At 39.8% G+C, this 18,721-nt stretch overlaps 1 protein-coding gene across 6 annotated transcripts in view; it reads left to right on the top strand.

Moving 5' to 3' along the window:
* Positions 1 to 18,721, top strand: part of PHKB (phosphorylase kinase regulatory subunit beta) — a 71,793-nt gene that overhangs the window by 36,305 nt on the left and 16,767 nt on the right. For all 6 annotated transcript variants that reach the window (XM_062500006.1, XM_062500004.1, XM_062500007.1 and 3 more), the window contains 9 exons: positions 2,324 to 2,418; positions 10,022 to 10,077; positions 10,243 to 10,336; positions 13,829 to 13,912; positions 14,145 to 14,249; positions 15,062 to 15,144; positions 15,225 to 15,315; positions 17,710 to 17,771; positions 17,860 to 18,022. In XM_062500006.1, coding sequence (XP_062355990.1) covers positions 2,324 to 2,418; positions 10,022 to 10,077; positions 10,243 to 10,336; positions 13,829 to 13,912; positions 14,145 to 14,249; positions 15,062 to 15,144; positions 15,225 to 15,315; positions 17,710 to 17,771; positions 17,860 to 18,022 — 833 coding nt within the window. The remainder of the gene's footprint in view (positions 1 to 2,323; positions 2,419 to 10,021; positions 10,078 to 10,242; positions 10,337 to 13,828; positions 13,913 to 14,144; positions 14,250 to 15,061; positions 15,145 to 15,224; positions 15,316 to 17,709; positions 17,772 to 17,859; positions 18,023 to 18,721) is intronic.

The following is an 18,721-nucleotide window of genomic DNA, read 5'->3' as shown; positions in this document are numbered from 1 at the left end:
CAGTCTCCTCACTCCTGCTGTGTAGGCAGCACACGGTACCACCTTTGCACCTCCTGCTGCTGTCTCTGGGCCTGGGCTCTGCCTCTTGAGGTCCAAATATTTCTAAATGCAGCATCATGAACCTGAATCAATTCTTACCCTCCCACACAGGGGCAAACAAATATGGAAGTCAAAATTTTGATCCAGCTTACAAATGCTGAGTAACAGGCAGTGAAAGTGCCTGTGTGTCACTGTTGGAGGGTACCACATTTATGCAACTGAAAAAATTGTTTATGAAGGAAAAAGGCTTTTTTCCTGTGTTTTGTAGGTAGTAATGCTGTTTTGCACAGAATTTTCTTCTTGCTTTGGATGAGGAGGTTTGTAAAACCTTTATGTTAAGGTCCCCATTTTGGAGCAAGGGAAAGGAGTCCCAGGTATTCAGCTGTTTTGTGCAAATGGAAATTCACTCAGTCTTTTGTTTAGTAGCTCTCTTTCCTTTATTTTTCCTTAAAGTTCTTGTATCTTGTTCTTTGGATTCAGTACTGCCTAGAACTAAGAGTTTTAGCAATGTTTTTATGGACCAAATGGATTAAATGTGGGCAGTTGCTGCTGATGCAGATAAGGAGCTAACAAAGGAATCTGCTTTTTCAGTCCAATACACTTGGACTTGTGATAATTGGAATGAATATTCACTAGCAGTTAGCTTAAGTTTTGTATTAGTCTATTGATACAATTCTTTTAAATATGAAATTATTCTGACCATATATTTTAATTATTGACCAATGTAAATCAGTGTTAAAACCAGTGGGAATAGAACACACATTCTGAAATCCTCTCTCGTATTTAAGACAATGAGGCAGAGCCCATTGATCTTGAAATCATTTGGTTAATTCATTTAATTGCTTTAGCAGAACTTCACATAATTCAAGTAGCTTCCATTCCTTTAGCCATCATAAGAATTCTGTGTGGACTGGAGCTTAGATGAGTGGTTTGCTCAGATATGCTTTGGTAACTCACGTGTCAGGATGTTAATCAATTGTCCACAGTGATCCTTTATCATCCGGCTCTGCTCAGGTTTGTGTCCGTGGATGGCGGCCGTGCAGGAGCAGCGCAGGGCCAGGAGCAGCATCCTCTCCTGGCTGCAGTCCAGCTGCCTGGTCCCAGCAGGAGGCTGAGGACAGCACAGCATCCAGGGCTGGCAGAGCTCTGGGCAGCAAAAGGCTCTGGCAGGGCTTGCCCAGCCCAGCCCAGCCCAGCCCAGCCAGGGCTGCTCGGTGCTGCCCGTGGTTTGCTCCCCACTGCCCCGTCACTCTGTGCTGGCCTAGCCCAGGCACCCTTCAGGCAGGGCATATTTTGAGTTTTAAGCTGCTGCCTTCATTTACTCCAGTGCAGTGCTCAGAAACCTTCTGATCAAGGCAGTGTTGGTTTTCTCTCAGAGCTGAGTGCAGCCATGAGTCACTTCTGGTTTAGACTAATACCTTATTCCCTTGTGTTGGGGCTTTTTAAGAGCAGATACAGAATTGTTGACTTTGAGACAGCAGAAATGAAAATGTATCGTGACTTACTCTGTGTTAGGAATTAGATCAAGTTTGGATAGTTTCCTGTCAAAATACAATTTTGGTAGGAGAAAGCTTATTTTACGGGTACAGTAGCTCATACTAGATTATGAACCCGGTATTTGAGGAATTTGTTGAAACTTTTTAACAGTGTATTTTTATTAGAGTGCTTAATTTTATTTTTTTTTCAGGGAAAGGTTAAAGTACTGGGGTTTTAGGATTGGTGGAGTTCCCCCTCCCAAAAAAACCTCTCCATATAGAAACTGCCAGATTTCAAATATTTTTACTTAGATTTTTTCACAATTTCTTCCTGAAATACCTTATTGAGAGCTACCTTTGATATCTCTTGTCCTTTCCAGAATGCAAGTCATGTGATTACCTTGAGATAGAGGCTGTTCTGCTTTTCTGCAAAGCTAAACTATTTTTGCTGGTCATTGAGTTTATATTTAAAGCTCTAGAATAATTCTGTGGTTGTGGATTAAGGGCTTTTTATGTGACTTATGTTGTGGAGTTATGCTGTCTGAATCTAATCTATTAGCATATCTTTGTGAGCAAATAAAGGCTTGGGTTTTTATTCTACAGTGTTGTAATTAGCTGTAGCAAGAACAAAGCTTGAGTCATTAATTTTAAAATTAATAGAATTCTGAATTTTTCAGAATGTGCTTTTATAATTCATTGATCTAAAACAAAGCAGAACCAACCACAACACAAAAGTTGACATGGCTTCTTCACAGAAGTTGCAAAAAGTACTCAAGTAATTCTGTATTTTTATTCTCATTTTCTTTCAGCTGATAAATTAGTGAGTCCTAAAGACCTTGACCCCATTGGCCGGTACGTGCCCCCTGAGGACCAGAGAAACGTCAGCATGAGGTTTTCCAATCAGGTAAGCACTAGCTTAGTATTGCAATATTTGTATTGAAAAATTGTCATCTAGGTGCTGTAAATGGTCCTCTAATAATTGCAGTTAAAGTGCAAGGAAAAATGTTTGTACATTTTCTGAATTGATGGAGGATTGCTTTTGATAGGAAGATTGGAATGTGCAGTTTTGGGGAAGTGATGAACTTTGCCTTCAAATTAAGTGATGCAGTCAAAATTAAGGATAAATTTATGTTTAAACAGCTGCTAATAAATAGATACCTCTTTGAGTTGTAAGTTATGTCAGGAAGGCAAGAATGAGCCTGCTTTTCTTATTCCTTCAAAGTAATTTCAACTGCAACATATTAATATTTTTTGTATTTAGAGCTCCTAAGAGCTACAAGAATGATGTTCTTTTTGTTTTGATATGGTTGATATCCCTGGAGGACATTAAAATATCCTGGAGGTGTTTAAAAGATGTGCAGATGTGGCATTTTAGGGACAGGGTTCAGTGTGGGTTTAGGAGTGCTGGGTCAATGGTTGGATACAGTGACTGTAAAAGCTCTTTACTGATTCTGTGACTCCATGTGCTCCTGTATCTGAATTACATGCATGGCAGGAATGAGTGACTAGGGATGGGGAGTGCTTGAAACATGGTAATTCAAATCTATAGTGGATGGGAGAGCAAGATATGAATATGTCTATATGTAGGGAACTCCATTTATTAAAGAGGTAAGAACTGTGTCTATGGAAATGTGTAGCTCAAAGATGTGTTTCAGCCTTTTTATTTCTTATATAAGGAATGTATATTTAAGAAGTTCCTTGTTCAGCATTGTGAATTTGTTTTTGAAGTATAAAAGATGAAGTAATTATCTTAAGGTTCAAGCCAAGTTCAGAATTGAACAATGTTTTTCTTGTTCTATCCAAATGCTGCTTATCCCCTCAGTTTCCTACTATTTCCTGTTACCAAGGTAATCCACGTGCCTGGCTGTTGGTTCATTCATAATGAGACTTTCATTGTTCACAGTGCAGCATTTGCTATGTTCCTGTGAGATAATGAAAGCTCAGTGATGTCATTTGTCCCTGGTTTCTTTGTTTGGTCTTACATTATGGGATTATGGATGTGACAGAACCTGGGAGCTGCTGGCCCTTTTGGGGTGCTCTCAGGAGGGGCCTGTTTTGAGTCAGGGTTGCTGCAGCCCATCTGATCCCTCATTCTTTGCTTCTTCAAACCAGTCACTTTTAATATGCCACGGCTGAGCACTTTGAAGAAGATGAGGCTTTGTATTAAAGACACTCTATGACTCATCAGGAAATGTCTTAGCAGAAAAGCATTTTTACTACTATTTGGGGTACCCAGTATGTGATTGGCAATTTTCAGATCTTCAGAGAGGAATAGCCTCTGGCCTGAGAGCTTCCCAAAAGTGATGATAAATAATTCAATGATAATTTACTTAGTCATGACTTACTCATTGAGGGCCACTTGGTGAATCAATAAAGAACTTAGTAAAATCCAGCTACCCCATAAAATTCAGCAATGTAGCAGGGACTTTAAAAGTCAACAGTGTGCAATGCCTTGAAAATAACAGCTGCATTTTGATATTTTACTTCATCTTCAGACAATGCATGAAGAAGGAAGGAAATTCTGGGCATGTCTAGGTCTGCTTATAGCTCTGTTCTTCCCAGTGGTGATATTTCTTTGCAATGGATGACTGTGCCTGCATTTCTTTCATTTGTAAATGCCATAACTATCCAAGATGTGGTTTCCAGTGTGGATTAGGGGGAAGGGATGCTCTTCTGAATTAGTAGGAAACAGAGACTGTGGCATCAGGCCTTTGGCATTGCAGCCTCTGAGCAGCAGTGTAGAAATGGTGACCAGAAGGGTTCATGTCCCTGTAATGCTGCCAGGTGGAATTTCTTTGGGATTGTTTGTACTAAAACAGCTGCTGCAGTATTTTGGGTAGTTTTATTGCTGCAGTATCAGAGTAAAATGTTCCTTCATGCAGATGTCAATGGGTCTTGATCCTTAAACAGAAGGTTAAAGATGCAAAGATGCCCTGACATGACTCAGGTGAGCTGTACCAGCAAAGGTCTTCAAGTTCCAGACAAGAATCTTGAGTCTGGCTTTTCTAATCCACATTTTAATTTGCTTAGCCAGTTTGTCTGAATATTTGATTATGCCATTTTATCTAATTGAGCTAATTTATGCAAAATCAGTATCCAGTATTTGCCTTAAAGGGAAAGTGACTAAAAATTCCATACAAAATGAGAACACTGCACATCTTAATGATGTCTTTAGAAATCAAAAGTAGTTTCTTCTCTTTAATGATGTCTTCTCTTTTCCATATAGCTAAAGAATTATTCAATTAAATTGAACAGAAAGCTATTTCCACTTGTATTAAATTTTATTCCTGTAAGCAATAAACAAGGATATGTAAAAATTTCAGAGGCCTGTGTATATAAATTTTGTTGTGATGCAGTGTTTTGAGAGGAGATGTATCAAAAAGAAGGCTTTTAAAATTTTTATTTGAAGCTCTGTGCTAAGTAAATATTTCTTCAAGAAATGTGTTTTCCATGTAGGCGTGTTTTCATTTTGTGGTTGCATTGACTATAAACTCTAAACACTTGCCACTGAAAAATGTAATATATATGTGACTTTGGCACCATTACAAAAATATATCTGATACCCACGTAATAGTGTAGATTTAATCAAGCAATGGAAAGTCTTTCAAGTATTCCAACCTAACTTTTACAGCTTAGAAGCATCAATGAAGAATTAGGTAAAAGCAAGTAAGATAATATAGACCTCCAAAGGCAAAAGTGCTATGAAAACTATATACAACTATATAATATAACTAATAATATAACTGTATAATTACAGTTGGAGTGCATCAGAAAATCAGATCAAGGACAATCTCATTGCTTGTAGAAAACTGAGGCATCAAATGAGCAGTGCAGTAAAAACATAATAGCCACTAATACTCACTTTGTGTGTTTGTAGTTTGAAGGAAATGTTTTTTCTCCTAATGCAATGCCAAAACCCGTTGTTTTCCCCTCTGAGGAGGCTGTGTCCGTATGTTGTTTCTTGGGGAAGTGCCAGTGTGCTGCTGGAGCAGGGCTGTGTTTGCTGGGTTTAGTCTGTGTTCAGAACACACTGAAGTCGAACAGCAGTCACAGGGGATCTTTCTCCTGTCCTTTGCAATCCTCATGGTCAGGTTGGAGCCCCTTCAGGAGTTCAAAACAAATGGGATCATCCATACTCTGTTTACTTTGAAAGGAGATAATGCAGGCAATTCTGGTTCAGGGTGACTCTTTAGAAGTGGATTCCTTAGAAGAGCTTATTTTGTTATTCTTTACTGCCTCCAGATTCAGGAGAGATGCTAACTCGGTTTGGGTTGTTGCATTCTGTTTTGGGAGGGTGTTGTGAAGAAGAGGGTCTGGATGGTAACAATAACGTTTGAGAAATGAGGTAGGGTGGGGATTTCCTGGAGCTGTTTTGTATTTTACTGGCACATGTGAAAGCTAATTTATTGCTGTCTTATATTTAATTTCGTCTTTGACAAAAAAATCATAATTTGACTTAATTGCCAGAGTAGGATTATTTTATCTTCTAAGTTAAGTTGAAATATGTGTTTAGGGTTACAACTAATTAACTGAATTCTCTGCATGTGACGACTGTATTCTTTTAATGTTCTGCTATGTATTTAGCAATCATTTGTAAGGATTTCATTTCAGGTACTGGGAATTAAGATTAATGCCTATTGATGAAGAGAATTAGGAAGAAAATAGTCAAAATAACAGACTATTTTTTATTTATTCAGGGAAATAGATAACATGTAAAGAAGAAACTAAAATTATTACTTGTAGATAGACCAAGATATTTAAAATATTAAAATACTTATGTTTAGGATTAGAGCATGTCTAATCTGGATGGAGCCATATTGGTTGATTTGTTTTGTCATGTTAATTGTAACATGGTCTTGCTTTCATTCCCTTTAATACAATTGTCTACCACACCTAACACAGTTCTAAACCTGCCAAATGCTGTTCTGGAATTTGAGGCACATATCTGTGCTGTGTTTGATTTCAAGGGCTGGTGTGTCAGTGCCCATGGGCACAGGGTGGTCAGCAGTGGTCAGCCCTACCAGAGCAGCTCGGTGCCCATGGGCACAGAGTGGTGAGCAGTGGTCAGTGCTGCCAGAGCAGCTCAGTGCCCATGGGCACAGGGTGGTCAGCAGTGGTCAGCCCTACCAGAGCAGCTCAGTGCCCATGGGCACAGGGTGGTCAGCAGTGGTCAGTGCTGCCAGAGCAGCTCAGTGCCCATGGGCACAGGGTGGTCAGCAGTGGTCAGTGCTGCCAGAGCAGCTCAGTGTCCATGGGCACAGGGTGGTCAGCAGTGGTCAGTGCTGCCAGAGCAGCTCAGTGCCCATGGGCACAGGGTGGTCAGCAGTGGTCAGTGCTGCCAGAGCAGCTCAGTGCCCATGGGCACAGGGTGGTCAGCAGTGGTCAGTGCTGGCAGAGCAGCTCAGTGCCCATGGGCACAGAGTGGTCAGCAGTGGTCAGTGCTGGCAGAGCAGCTCAGTGCCCATGGGCACAGGGTGGTCAGCAGTGGTCAGTGCTGCCAGAGCAGCTCAGTGCCCATGGGCACAGAGTGGTCAGCAGTGGTCAGTGCTGCCAGAGCAGCTCGGTGCCCATGGGCACAGAGTGGTCAGCAGTGGTCAGTGCTGGCAGAGCAGCTCAGTGCCCATGGGCACAGAGTGGTCAGCAGTGGTCAGTGCTGCCAGAGCAGCTCGGTGCCCATGGGCACAGAGTGGTCAGCAGTGGTCAGTGCTGCCAGAGCAGCTCAGTGCCCATGGGCACAGAGTGGTCAGCAGTGGTCAGTGCTGCCAGAGCAGCTCAGTGCCCATGGGCACAGAGTGGTCAGCAGTGGTCAGTGCTGGCAGAGCAGCTCAGTGCCCATGGGCACAGGGTGGTCAGCAGTGGTCAGTGCTGCCAGAGCAGCTCGGTGCCCATGGGCACAGGGTGGTCAGCAGTGGTCAGTGCTGCCAGAGCAGCTCAGTGCCCATGGGCACAGAGTGGTCAGCAGTGGTCAGTGCTGCCAGGCATATCTGGGACAGCTGCCTTGTGGCTCAGGAGCAGCCAGGAGATCAGGGGGGTGCAGTGCAGTCTCTCCTGTTGTGAGCTGTTCCCATTTGCCTCTCCTTGCTACATGTGCTTGGGAAGCCCAGGGGGTGCCATTTCCATTGGGGCTTTTCAGTGTTCTGCCCCCTTTCTCACATGCTCACAATGTATGGGTTTTTTTCAGAGTTCTGAGGTTTCCTGGCAGTGTAAGCAGAAAGGCACAGTGATAACATCTGTGCAGTGAGAGTGCAGCAAAAGCCTGATACTGAGCTGCTTTCTCTGCTTGTGCCCGGAATGGAGTCGGGGATTTTTCCCTTTATCCTACCTCCAGCAGTTTATAACCTTGTTAAAAACTGTGATATTTTATTTTTCTTTTTAAATTCTCCCTTTTGGAGAGGAAGAACAACTAATCAGTCTTTTATCTTGTTCTTCTGAGGTATATTTATCATCTGCACAGCGTGCAGAATACAGCTGAAAGCAACCCTTCTGCCAAGGATCCAAGGTGGCAACACAAGGCAGGAGGGGGAGCCTGGGCAGGGGGCCTGTTGTGGTGTCTTGGGGAGACAGTGATGGATGATGTGGGAGCAATACCTGGGCTGTTCTTATTAGACAATGAGAAAGCTAAAACGTTACAATGGAATTTTTAACAAGGAGACTTATTTTGTGTAATATTTAGTGGTTTTTCCATATGCTTTTCCATATCTCTTTTTCAAAAATATACAGCAAATACTATATAGGACAATCATCATTGGATAGGGTAACTTCCTTTTCTGGAGTGTTTTAGCTGTTATTTTGATCTCTGTTTCTCTAGGCCACTTCTTGTGATCCTCCAGGCTGTGACATGATAAATGACAATAACAGTAACTTCATTTAATGTTGCAGCAATCCTGTAGTTGTACTGCACTGATAGTTATATTCTTCCACAATACTTTGAAAGATCTAGTAGTTTTTCACACGGATTTTGTGTTGTTCCAGTTGTGCTGTAGCTGCATTTGTGTAGTTCTGGCCTGTGTTTGAACCGTTTCTTGGCTGCTGTAAGTGAATGCTGTCCTTGGCTGTGTGGGAGAGGCAGAACTCATGGGTTATGTACAGTTTACAAAGTCCTGCTCAGTTCTTAATTGAGAGGGTAACAACTGTGTCTTAACTCAAAGACCACTGCCCGAGTTAGATCACGGGCTGTCTACAAATTAGCAGTCTTGGAAGGGATCTCTCATTTTCAGGTGGGGTGGGGGCTTTTGGCTTTTGTTTTATACACAGTGCTTCTCGCTGAGTTTTGGGTTGTGTTTTCCTACTGTTTGTGTAAATACAAGTGATAGCACAATGATCTTATTCCAAGCAGGAAAATCTTCCTATGTCACTTGAACTTCTGACTGCTTTATCTGGTCTCTTTGTGCACTTTCATCAGAAATTTATTTCATGTGGCAAAAAGTCCAAAATTTTTACTGCAAATGTAGTGCAGGCTGGCTTCTGGGAAAAAGTTACCAAGAATTTCTTTGCAAATCCCTAAGATCTTTATTGATATGAAGGCTCACAGCTGCCTGAGCAAGCAAGTGTTCCCTCTGAACTTCTCATTTTAAATCAATGTCTATCCCTCTATCATCACAAAAAATGCTGTCTTTTTATACAATCGATAGGAGATGTGTTTAACTTCTGTCATTCATGTTCTGGTAGTTTCTAGACAAAAATAGACAAAAGCATTTTAGCAATGAAAATGTGAGTGCTCTTAGTTGTGTTCTTTTACAGTCAGTGAATGCCAGAGGAGTGCACAAGGACCAGGGGGGTTGTTCAGAGCTCATTCTGCCAGAGACAGGAAAGGTGAATTGCCAGATCGAGACCCAGGGAGTCAAGTCAATGATTTCACCCAGCACATTGAATTCACTCCTATTTACATGGTTTCCTGATGCAAAATACTGGTATTTCTTTCAAACATGAAGTGTCTGTGTAATGAACAATGCAAGGAAATGCAGCTGTCTCCAGTAAAATGTAATATGTCTTTCAAGTCACTAAAGAGCAGCTGTCTGATGACAGTTTTTCAGAGTAAAGGGTTGAAATCATCAGGTCATTATTTCTGAGTAAATTTTATTGTTTACCAAAAGAAGCCGAATAATTTTACTCATTGCAAAAATACTTATCAAAACATCAGGTCATATTAGGCATATAGGTGATGTATTGATAAGACAAATTCTAAATTTCTGTACTAAATAAAATGTTTTCCCTATGTAGTTCTTCTTAATTAAAGAAACCCCCAAACTAATCCAAACAGTATAATGATTACCAGAAATCTGTTTATTAGTAATTCTTCAAAATGTGTCTTGCAGAATATTATTGGTAAGACAGGCTTCCTGTAGTCTTGAGATTTATAAATTTCTCACACCATAAGAAAAAGCAATGCAGACAGGGCTGTCAGTCATAGTTGTGGATTGTTTAAATAGGCATTGTCCTTGGTCATGCTGTATTGAATAAAATCTTTAGTTAGCAATGCCAGTAATGATTTTGTCATTATTTTCCAGGGTCCTTTAGAAAATGATTTGGTGGTACATGTGGCCCTCATAGCAGAAAGCCAGCGGTACGTATTTATTCTTGTTGAGTACCTATGCATTGAGGAAGGGTTGAACAATACATCTGAAATGGTGTAGAATAAAATATTGCTACTTGTATACATCTGCTGCCAAAGGAATTATTAAAACTATTCTGTGATTTGTCATTAAATGTATCTGTATTTCATTTGCAGCCTACAAGTTTTTCTGAACACGTATGGAATCCAAACTCAGACCCCCCAGCAGGTGGAACCAATTCAGATATGGGCTCAGAAAGAACTTGTCAAAGTAAGGAATTCTGTATTTTAAATTATTCATCTATCTGTGTATTTCTTTTGTAAAAACAAGGATTTATATCAGGTTGTTAGCATTGTATCTGCCCAAGATGTTGTCTACATATTTCTGTCCTCCTAATGCAGTTGCAAGGTGTGCTGGCACTGGAACTTACAGATGCCTGCAGCTTTCAGGGAAATGTGGGAGCCCACATGTTCTGTATTATCTGATTAGGCTTATTGCCTGAGCCACTTTCAAAGTGAAATGAATATGAAAATGAAATCAAAATGAATGAATAGTAAAATTTTAATAACATTAGTTGCTTGATAAATGGAATGAATCTTGATGGAGAAACAAGCAAATGACCAATAGTCAAAGAAATAGATTAAGGCAGTAGGCATAAACCATCATAGGATTTCTTAGTGCAGCCCCTGTAACAGGCAATATCCACATCTCTGTCACTGTTTTCTCTCGGATTGACCATACCCAGGAAGTTTTGAGTTTGAAATCCCTTTTGGTTTACCTCTTTAGTTGAGCACATGTAACATACCAGTTAGAAATCACTGGGATGAAGGATCTTCTTCAGCATCCCCCTCATCCTCCCTGAAGGCTCTGTTTTCTACTGGGGCAAGGAGTCTCCTGAGGGACAACCACATCCTCACAGGCCTAGGCTGGCCCTGCTAGTCCTGGCTGTAGATCAGGTACACAAAGCTCCTGTCTGACCCTGGGTCGTGCAAAGGATCTCAAACAGGGGTGATCAGTGTCTGGGGGCAGTGCAGGGACAAATTGTTTGTCATCCTCAAGGTCCCAGTTGTAGAACAGATCGCTCTGTAGGGCTCTCCCTCAGAAATCAGCTCACATGGCCAGTGCCATGATCTGTATCAGGAGTCTGTAGGACACAAGAAAAAAGGTAAACCCAAAAATAGAGAATATAGCAACATATTTTGGGTTTCTTAAGTTTGCGAGGATGAAGGATGTGCTAAACCTGGCTGTGAAAAATCAGAAAAATGCTGCCACTAACACTTGAGAAGTTTCTAAAACAGGGAGAGGAGAAATATCCATGTTTCCATTCATCCTTATTCATTTCTGAACCCATTTTTACTCACTAGCTTTCATGATAATATATTCCAAAATATGTTCTCTTTGTCTGTGTCTGTCCTGAAATTCTGTACTGAAACTTTGGTTTAACAAATGAATACTCCATAACTTTACTATAAAAGTATATATTGTCTCTCTGTCATCCATCAACTTGTCAGGTTTCCCTGACAAAAAGATGAGACCTTCATTAAGTTTTATTATTATCAATTAAATTGCTATCTATGAAAAAGTCTGTGTTAGGATTTATTTTTCTAAAGCTGTTGAGACATCTGGCAATTCTGACACTTCCTTTATCCTCATGATGGGTAGGTACAGCTGCCTCATCAAAATTTACTTTTTAAACAGTGCCAAGAAATTATTGATTCACCTGATACAAAACCTCTTCCTCATGGGCTTCTAATACAGGCTCTGCCAGAGCTATGAAATAAAGAGTTATGAGAACTGGGGTTTGATCTTGGCTTATGCCAATAACCAAAATGAACCAAAAAGCAAACAAACAAAAGCTCCTGGTGGTCTCTGTCATCCTTTGAGGGGAGAGGAAGACAACAGTGGAACAGTCAATGTATTTTGAGGAATAAAAGGTTGATTTGTAGAAAATATGGATCTCAGGATTTGCTACTCTGATGCTGTCAGTTCTAAGGAGTATTTAATTTAATCAGAAATTTTTGAACTGCTCTAGTAGCACGTGATTACAGTTTAAATCTCTAGAGTTATTAACAAGTATGTGTCAAAAAAAGTGCTGTAAAACAAGTGGATGGGGACTGAAAGTAGAACTTGAAGTCATGTAAAGATATCCACAAAGTCAGGGTAATGGGGGAATGAAGAGAGAAGGAAGAGATACACATTAAAATGGGACAAGGGACATGTAATACATAGGGAAAAAGTACATCTGGAGTGGAAGTAGAGCACAGGAGAGGAACAGAATACTCCTTGGGCAGGGGGCTGAGAGAGGAAAGGTAGCACAGAAACAGATGGTGTGCAAAACCATTGCATTTTGGGCCATGCTCATAAATCAACCCAACAGCCCAGTCTGCTTTCACAGCCATTTCTTGCTATTAGCAGCTTGATAATCCAGAATTGAAGGGCTTTTTAATAAAAAAGCCCAAAGGTGCTTGGAGCAGCTGGACTTGAATGAACCAGGCATTGTTCAGTGCCTGGTGCTGCATCTGAGCTTGGACTGTAGCACATCAAGATGGAGAATTCCACCGGAGGAGGAGCCTGTGTGACAACCTGGGGCCTCAAGACACAGAGTCTTCAAGGAAACAGACAGTGTTACAATGCTAATGCAGTTGTGCTTTTGTTAAGAAAGCATTTCATGTTCTCTATTCCAGCAAAATGAAGATCCTTTTAATGTTAAATGGCCCTGTGTACTGCCATTCTCCCTGTCTCCCTTATTTAGCACAAGAAGAGCTTCTGCATTGTTTGGCTTTGTTATGCACAGATGGGTTATTGAAGGCTATCAGTGTTCTGATGTCTCCATCCCTCCCCACTTGAATACAGCTCCTTACTCTGGATGAACAGCTCATGTAGATAATTTTGTTTATTTTCTTTTTTAAATAGCTGTTGGTATTAATGCAGAAACATAGGCAGGATCAGGAAGGCTCCAAGCTGTCAGCAATAGAAAGCTATTGAGTGTAATGTTTGTTTAAGTGTTTGCTTTCATTTGCTTCTGAGTTATCTTCCTATAACATAAAGAAAGATTGAACTTTGGAAAATGTTCAGAATTCTGAATATTCTGCAGTAATGGTGGGTTCCTTACCTAAAGCAGGCCAAGTAAGGAAAAATTACATCTTTCAGTTGGGTTTAACTGATACATTTGTACTGCATTGCTCACAGATTACTTGTTTTTTATGGTTTTATTCTCATACACTGTAATAAATGAAGATTATTTTGCAAAATTGTATCAGTTGAAGTAATGCTAGGCATACATAACTCTATTAAGAATCAAGCTATGAATAATGAGATAATTCCCTCTTGCTTGTGCTGCTGATGCATTAATTTTCCAGATTTGTACTAAAATTAGAATAAAGATCTTTAAAGGGTTCTTGTATTATTCTTTTACTTTTGTATCCACTCTGAAAAAGCATTACAGAAGGCAAATTTGGCTAGCCAATAAATGCAAATTATCTTTAAAAATTGTTTCAACAAGCAATTTGAAAAATCAATAAGTATTTTACTTACATAGAATAGGCAAGTAATAGGAGCAAAAAGTTAAAAAAGAAGACCTAATATAGGAAACAACAGGTGTTTTTTAAAAAAACCCAACCCTGAATAGCAATAACAGCCACATTTTCTGAATCATCTTCTAATCAAAGCAGATTGCACACAGCCTTCTTTGTGAGACGTGGCAGGAGCCTGAGAAAGGCTGGCATCAAGGTTTTTATCAGCTTTCATGGTTCTTTCTCACAGGCTTACTTCCATTTGGGAGTCAATGAGAAGTTGGGATTATCTGGAAGACCGGACAGACCCATAGGATGCCTTGGAACATCAAAGGTTATTGCAAGAAAAGTTTATATTCTCATTATTTTAAATATAAATATTTTCAATAAACATAAAATATTATAAATATGTATAAATATTTTAGATAAACATTTAGTCTGTATGATTTCAACTAGAATTGAGATGTAATGTTATTTAATGCATATTTTATAACTTTCAAGTCCTTGTATTTGGCTCTGATGATTTTTTTAAAGAAAAGATTAATGGAAGTTTTCTCTCTCAACAGATTTATCGAATACTAGGGAAGACTGTGGTTTGCTACTCCATCATTTTTGATCTCAGTGATTTCTACATGTCTCAGGATGTTATGATGTTGATTGATGACATTAAGGTATTTGTAACTTTTCCTTTGAGTAACTGACAAAAATAGTCTGTAGAAGAATAAACTGTGCAGTCTGATAAAACAGAAGACTGAAAGGAAAACAGTACAGTGTATATTATTATAATACAAAAATAAACTTGCAGCTAGAAAGTCTAAGACAAATATCCTGTCAGCCCAGTATGAGTTCTAGTGAGTATCTCTCTGTGACAAAAACAACTGCCCCCAAAGTGACTGGGAGTGCTGTAGGGCAGCAAGCAAATTATCATTTGTTTCTCAGGGAGAACAAATGTTCTTGGCTGAAAAAAGGAACGAGACTGGTGTTTACAGGAGATGTGAAAGCCTTACCTGGAGGAAACACTACTTGATTTTGCACGAATATTAAAACCTGCCCCCCTTCCCTGCCTGTAAGGTTGGCAGCAGTGCAGAGCTCACCCACCACATGCTCTGGGGTGGAGCAGCAATGGCAGTGCACAGAAGGTTGCCCTGGTGCTTCCATTCCAGTGGCTGGGATTCAAGCCCTGGATCCACACACACGTTTTTCTAGGTTGTTGTCTGTAGTTCAGAGAGCTGCACTGTCTCATGGTTTGCTCCATGATCCATGCATTTGCTTAGGAGTATTTTCAGAAGACTTAGGAAATAGCAGGGCTTGACAGCAGCTTGTGCCTGTTGCAGAAATCTTTAGTAGCTGAGGTGTTTTTAACTTGCTGGGGTTTTCAGAGCTGTAGGTGCTCTGATGTCTTGTTCTGTGTGTTCTGGTGGGCTGTGCTTGTTGTGCTTGTGTTGTCTGGGGTGTTTTGTGACTGATGTTCTTCCTTGCCCAGAATGCCCTGCAGTTCATTAAGCAGTACTGGAAAATGCACGGCCGGCCCCTGTTCGTGGTGCTGATCCGGGAAGACAACATCAGGTAGGGAGAGAGAAAAGCAGGATTTGCAGTGTGGGATTTCCCTGCGTGCAAGATTAATGGAATTCTGTTTCAAATTTCAGAGGGAGCAGATTCAGTCCCATATTAGATATGCTGGCAGCCTTTAGAAAGGGAGTTGTTGGAGGAGTGAAGGTTCATGTTGACAGAGTACAGGTACGGCGTTTCTCCTGACAGTTGTGTTCTTACCTCCTGGTACTGGTACATGTATTCTTACTACTTTTGAAGTTTATGTGACTTTGATTTTATTTAGTTTCATAAAAGTAAGGAGTCAAGACATTTGGTACTGTTTGTTTTGTCTCAACAGAAACATGGGTTTATTTTAATTCCTTTTGATGAGTCTTTTGAAAGTCATAATCTTCACAGAGGATTTTCAGAAGGGAAAAGAGTGTTTTTTGTTAGGCAGTCTTGTGAAATTACTACCAAAGGATAATGCCATGGTGTCAAGCACTGAGGGATTTCTTTTGATTAGGTAATCACAGAGGGGAAGAAAAGGTGCTTCACATATATTAAAATTCTTACAAGAACTATGATCCGGTTTTAACATCTTTACTGTTTGAATGAATCTTAAAGCAGGAACTTTGCTTCATTAAAATGTGAAAATTACCAAGACAGGTGCTGATTTTACATACTCGTCTGTGCTAGTTAATCTTAGTTTACACCTATTGAACTATCCTTTTTTCATAAGAGAGAAGACTAAAGACAGAGTAATGACTTCTTGTTCTTTAGCAAATCATTAATTTGTAGAAGAGCTGGGTCATTGGGAAAGGAAATGCTTCAAGCTGTGATGGTTTAAGATACCCTTGGAATCTTTAAGTATTTATGTATTTCTCCTGCTCACACATAGGTCATGTAGTCTCTCCTGGTACCACTGACTCTTCCCACAGCAAATGCCATTAACTGCCCATGGAAAACCTTTCATTTGGCTACACAGTTGTTGTGGTTTGGTTTGTTTGTTGTTGGTTTGTCTTCTTGTTTTTTGGTTTTTTTTTTTTTTTTTTTTTTTTTTTTTTTAATTTAGCTGCAATGACTTTCTTGCCTTGCAAGAAAGATTTGTCAGACAAGAAATTTCTCCATCTACCTGTGTCCTTATTCTAAGCACTACACTGGACAGCCATTGGGGAGTAAACTTTCCCTTCTATACTCACTGACCTTCTGGAAAGATCCTTTTTCTAATATAAAAAGTAAGGAGTTGTTCTAAAGGTTTTAAGTTGGTGACAGTCACTGCTCTGTGCTTTATTTGTTAGCCATTAAAAAGAGCACATGGGAAGGCTACAAACAAATGTCAGTTTGACTTGAAGGCCAATGGAGATGGTGGTGGGTGCCTTTCCTGCTGGGACACCCTGTGCCTGCTCCAGCAGCTGAATTGGAATCTCTGTCTTACTGCACAGTGGGAACATTTTATTAACAGTCTTCTTTCATTATTATTAGGGGAGGATTTGGGAAAATAACAGGGGACATGTCTAATTCATGGTGTTTTCTTGAGTTATTAATTTATACCGAAAAAATACATATTGATCTTTGTCAGTTGTATTCAGCTGCTTCATTTAGATGCACACGTTAAACATGCCTAAGAGAGAATGTGTGTCTCTAATTGGATGAATGCTCTTTTTTTTCCTGTAAAATATACCAAATCTGATTTAATTGAAAATTTTGTATGCTCAGAAGTTTAGTAGCTCTTTTCTGATTTCTACCTTCATCGTCATCAAGTGTTCAAGCAGATGTGCAAGACAAAGAATGAATGGCACCAGTAATAAAAGCAAAGCAGGATTTTTATGTTCTGTCATCTCACAGTGTAACAGATCAGTGTTTTACTGCAACTCATGCACAATGAAAATGGAATATAAAAGTTCATAAAACATACTCAGTTTTATTTAGCTAATGAGAACCATCAAAATCAGTCTTAAAAATGCTGTAGTACAATACATTTCCTCTGGCAGTAGATAAATAGGGAATTCATATGAATTCAGAGTGAATTAATTGTAATGACTACATCAGATAAATGCAGCACTGAATTTTCAGCTATGTAATCTTTTGAGATGGAACTATTTGTAAGATGCATTTGATGTGCAAGCTTAGGCCAGGCATACTTGGATTAGGGAATGAATACAGAGTGGGAATGCTCTTTGTAGTGTTTGCCTGAAACATCAGTGAGGCTGTCAGGAAAACTTCCTGGCCTTCAGCCATGCCTGGAATAATGAGCATTGGGATCCAGAACATGGGGACTGTGCGGGACTCTGGGGAATGCAAATCCTCAGTCTCAAGTGTTTTCATCAGCCCTGGCTTTGGGGGTAGGGCAGTGCTTGATGAAGCTGGACAGGGCAAAAGAACAACAAAACAGAGCAAAAAGGAGACAGCAGCCCCAAGAGACTTCTGCTGCCTTAAGCTGTCTTTTTCCTCATAAAAGAGCAAAAATACTCTGAAAGTGTAAAATATTGTAGATAAACAAACAACTTTCTCAATGGAAACCACAAGCAACATACTGTGATTAAAAGACAGCTGCATAGTTATGTACATATTCTAAAATTTGTTTTCAATTTTTCATTTCAGACATTAATATCTGGAGCAGTTGTTGAACAACTTGACTTCCTAAGCATCACTGAAACAGAAGAGTAAGGCTATGTGTAAATAGTAGTGGTGACTTATTTGATTATTAAATTACTTTCTGAACCATGATGAAATTAAATACTTCTTTTTCAGGGCTCCTGTATTTAAGAGTTTGGAGGAGCTGGATCTTCCAAAACATTCAAAAGTCAAGAGACAGTCTAGTACTCCCAATGCTTCTGAACTTGAGCAGCAACCAGATGTAAATATTAATGACTGGAAAAACAAGTCAACATATGAGATCCTGCAGAAACTTAATGTAAGAAAACTTGATAAAACTTCATTCTTGTGAAATAAGAAATTCTGTGCTGATACTGGTTTTTTTGCCAGCAGCCTACTTAGATCAGCAGGATTAGTGTTGGGGCACAACTAATAACATAAAATGTCTGATATTCCTCTCCATAGTCAGGGAATCCTTCTCTTTATCTTATCACAGAGCTTCCTGGCCCTTCATGTGTAACTGTTGGCTCTCAATTCTCCCAGCTGCCCCAGTCATCCTTGGTGCTAATCCAGGAGGTTGTCGTGTGTTTTAAGAACAGATACTTTATTGACAAACTGCAAGTCAAAAGACTAGCAGTAGGTATTCACTTGGATGAACTGAGAACTTCCTCATGGCATCAAGGGATAGTTCCAATCTGCCATTTGTTTCCTAAAGGAAAACTACCAGTAACTCTTCTAGATTTAGTGCTGATACAAACACACAAAGTGCTCTGCTTGGTTCCCTATTTCATTTCTGCTGTAAATTAAAGGACCTTAGAATGAAAAATCAGGAAACTTTTCCAAGGTCAAATCATCACAGCTTAATATGATCCACAGAGAAGCCTCTGCAAGCAGCAGTGATAAGGATACAGCATACACAGGGTATGGAATAGTTGTGAAATCCCCTTGAAAATAAATTATGTAGACTCTTCCTTAAATTGAAAAGAAGAAAAGGCCCTTTGGTTTCACCTGAAATTTT

Source organism: Cinclus cinclus, chromosome 11 (assembly GCF_963662255.1).
Source record: "Cinclus cinclus chromosome 11, bCinCin1.1, whole genome shotgun sequence".
NCBI classification, from domain to species: domain Eukaryota; kingdom Metazoa; phylum Chordata; class Aves; order Passeriformes; family Cinclidae; genus Cinclus; species Cinclus cinclus.
The sequence above is the reverse complement of the archived record's forward strand: the minus strand, read 5'-3'. Positions and strand labels throughout refer to the sequence as shown.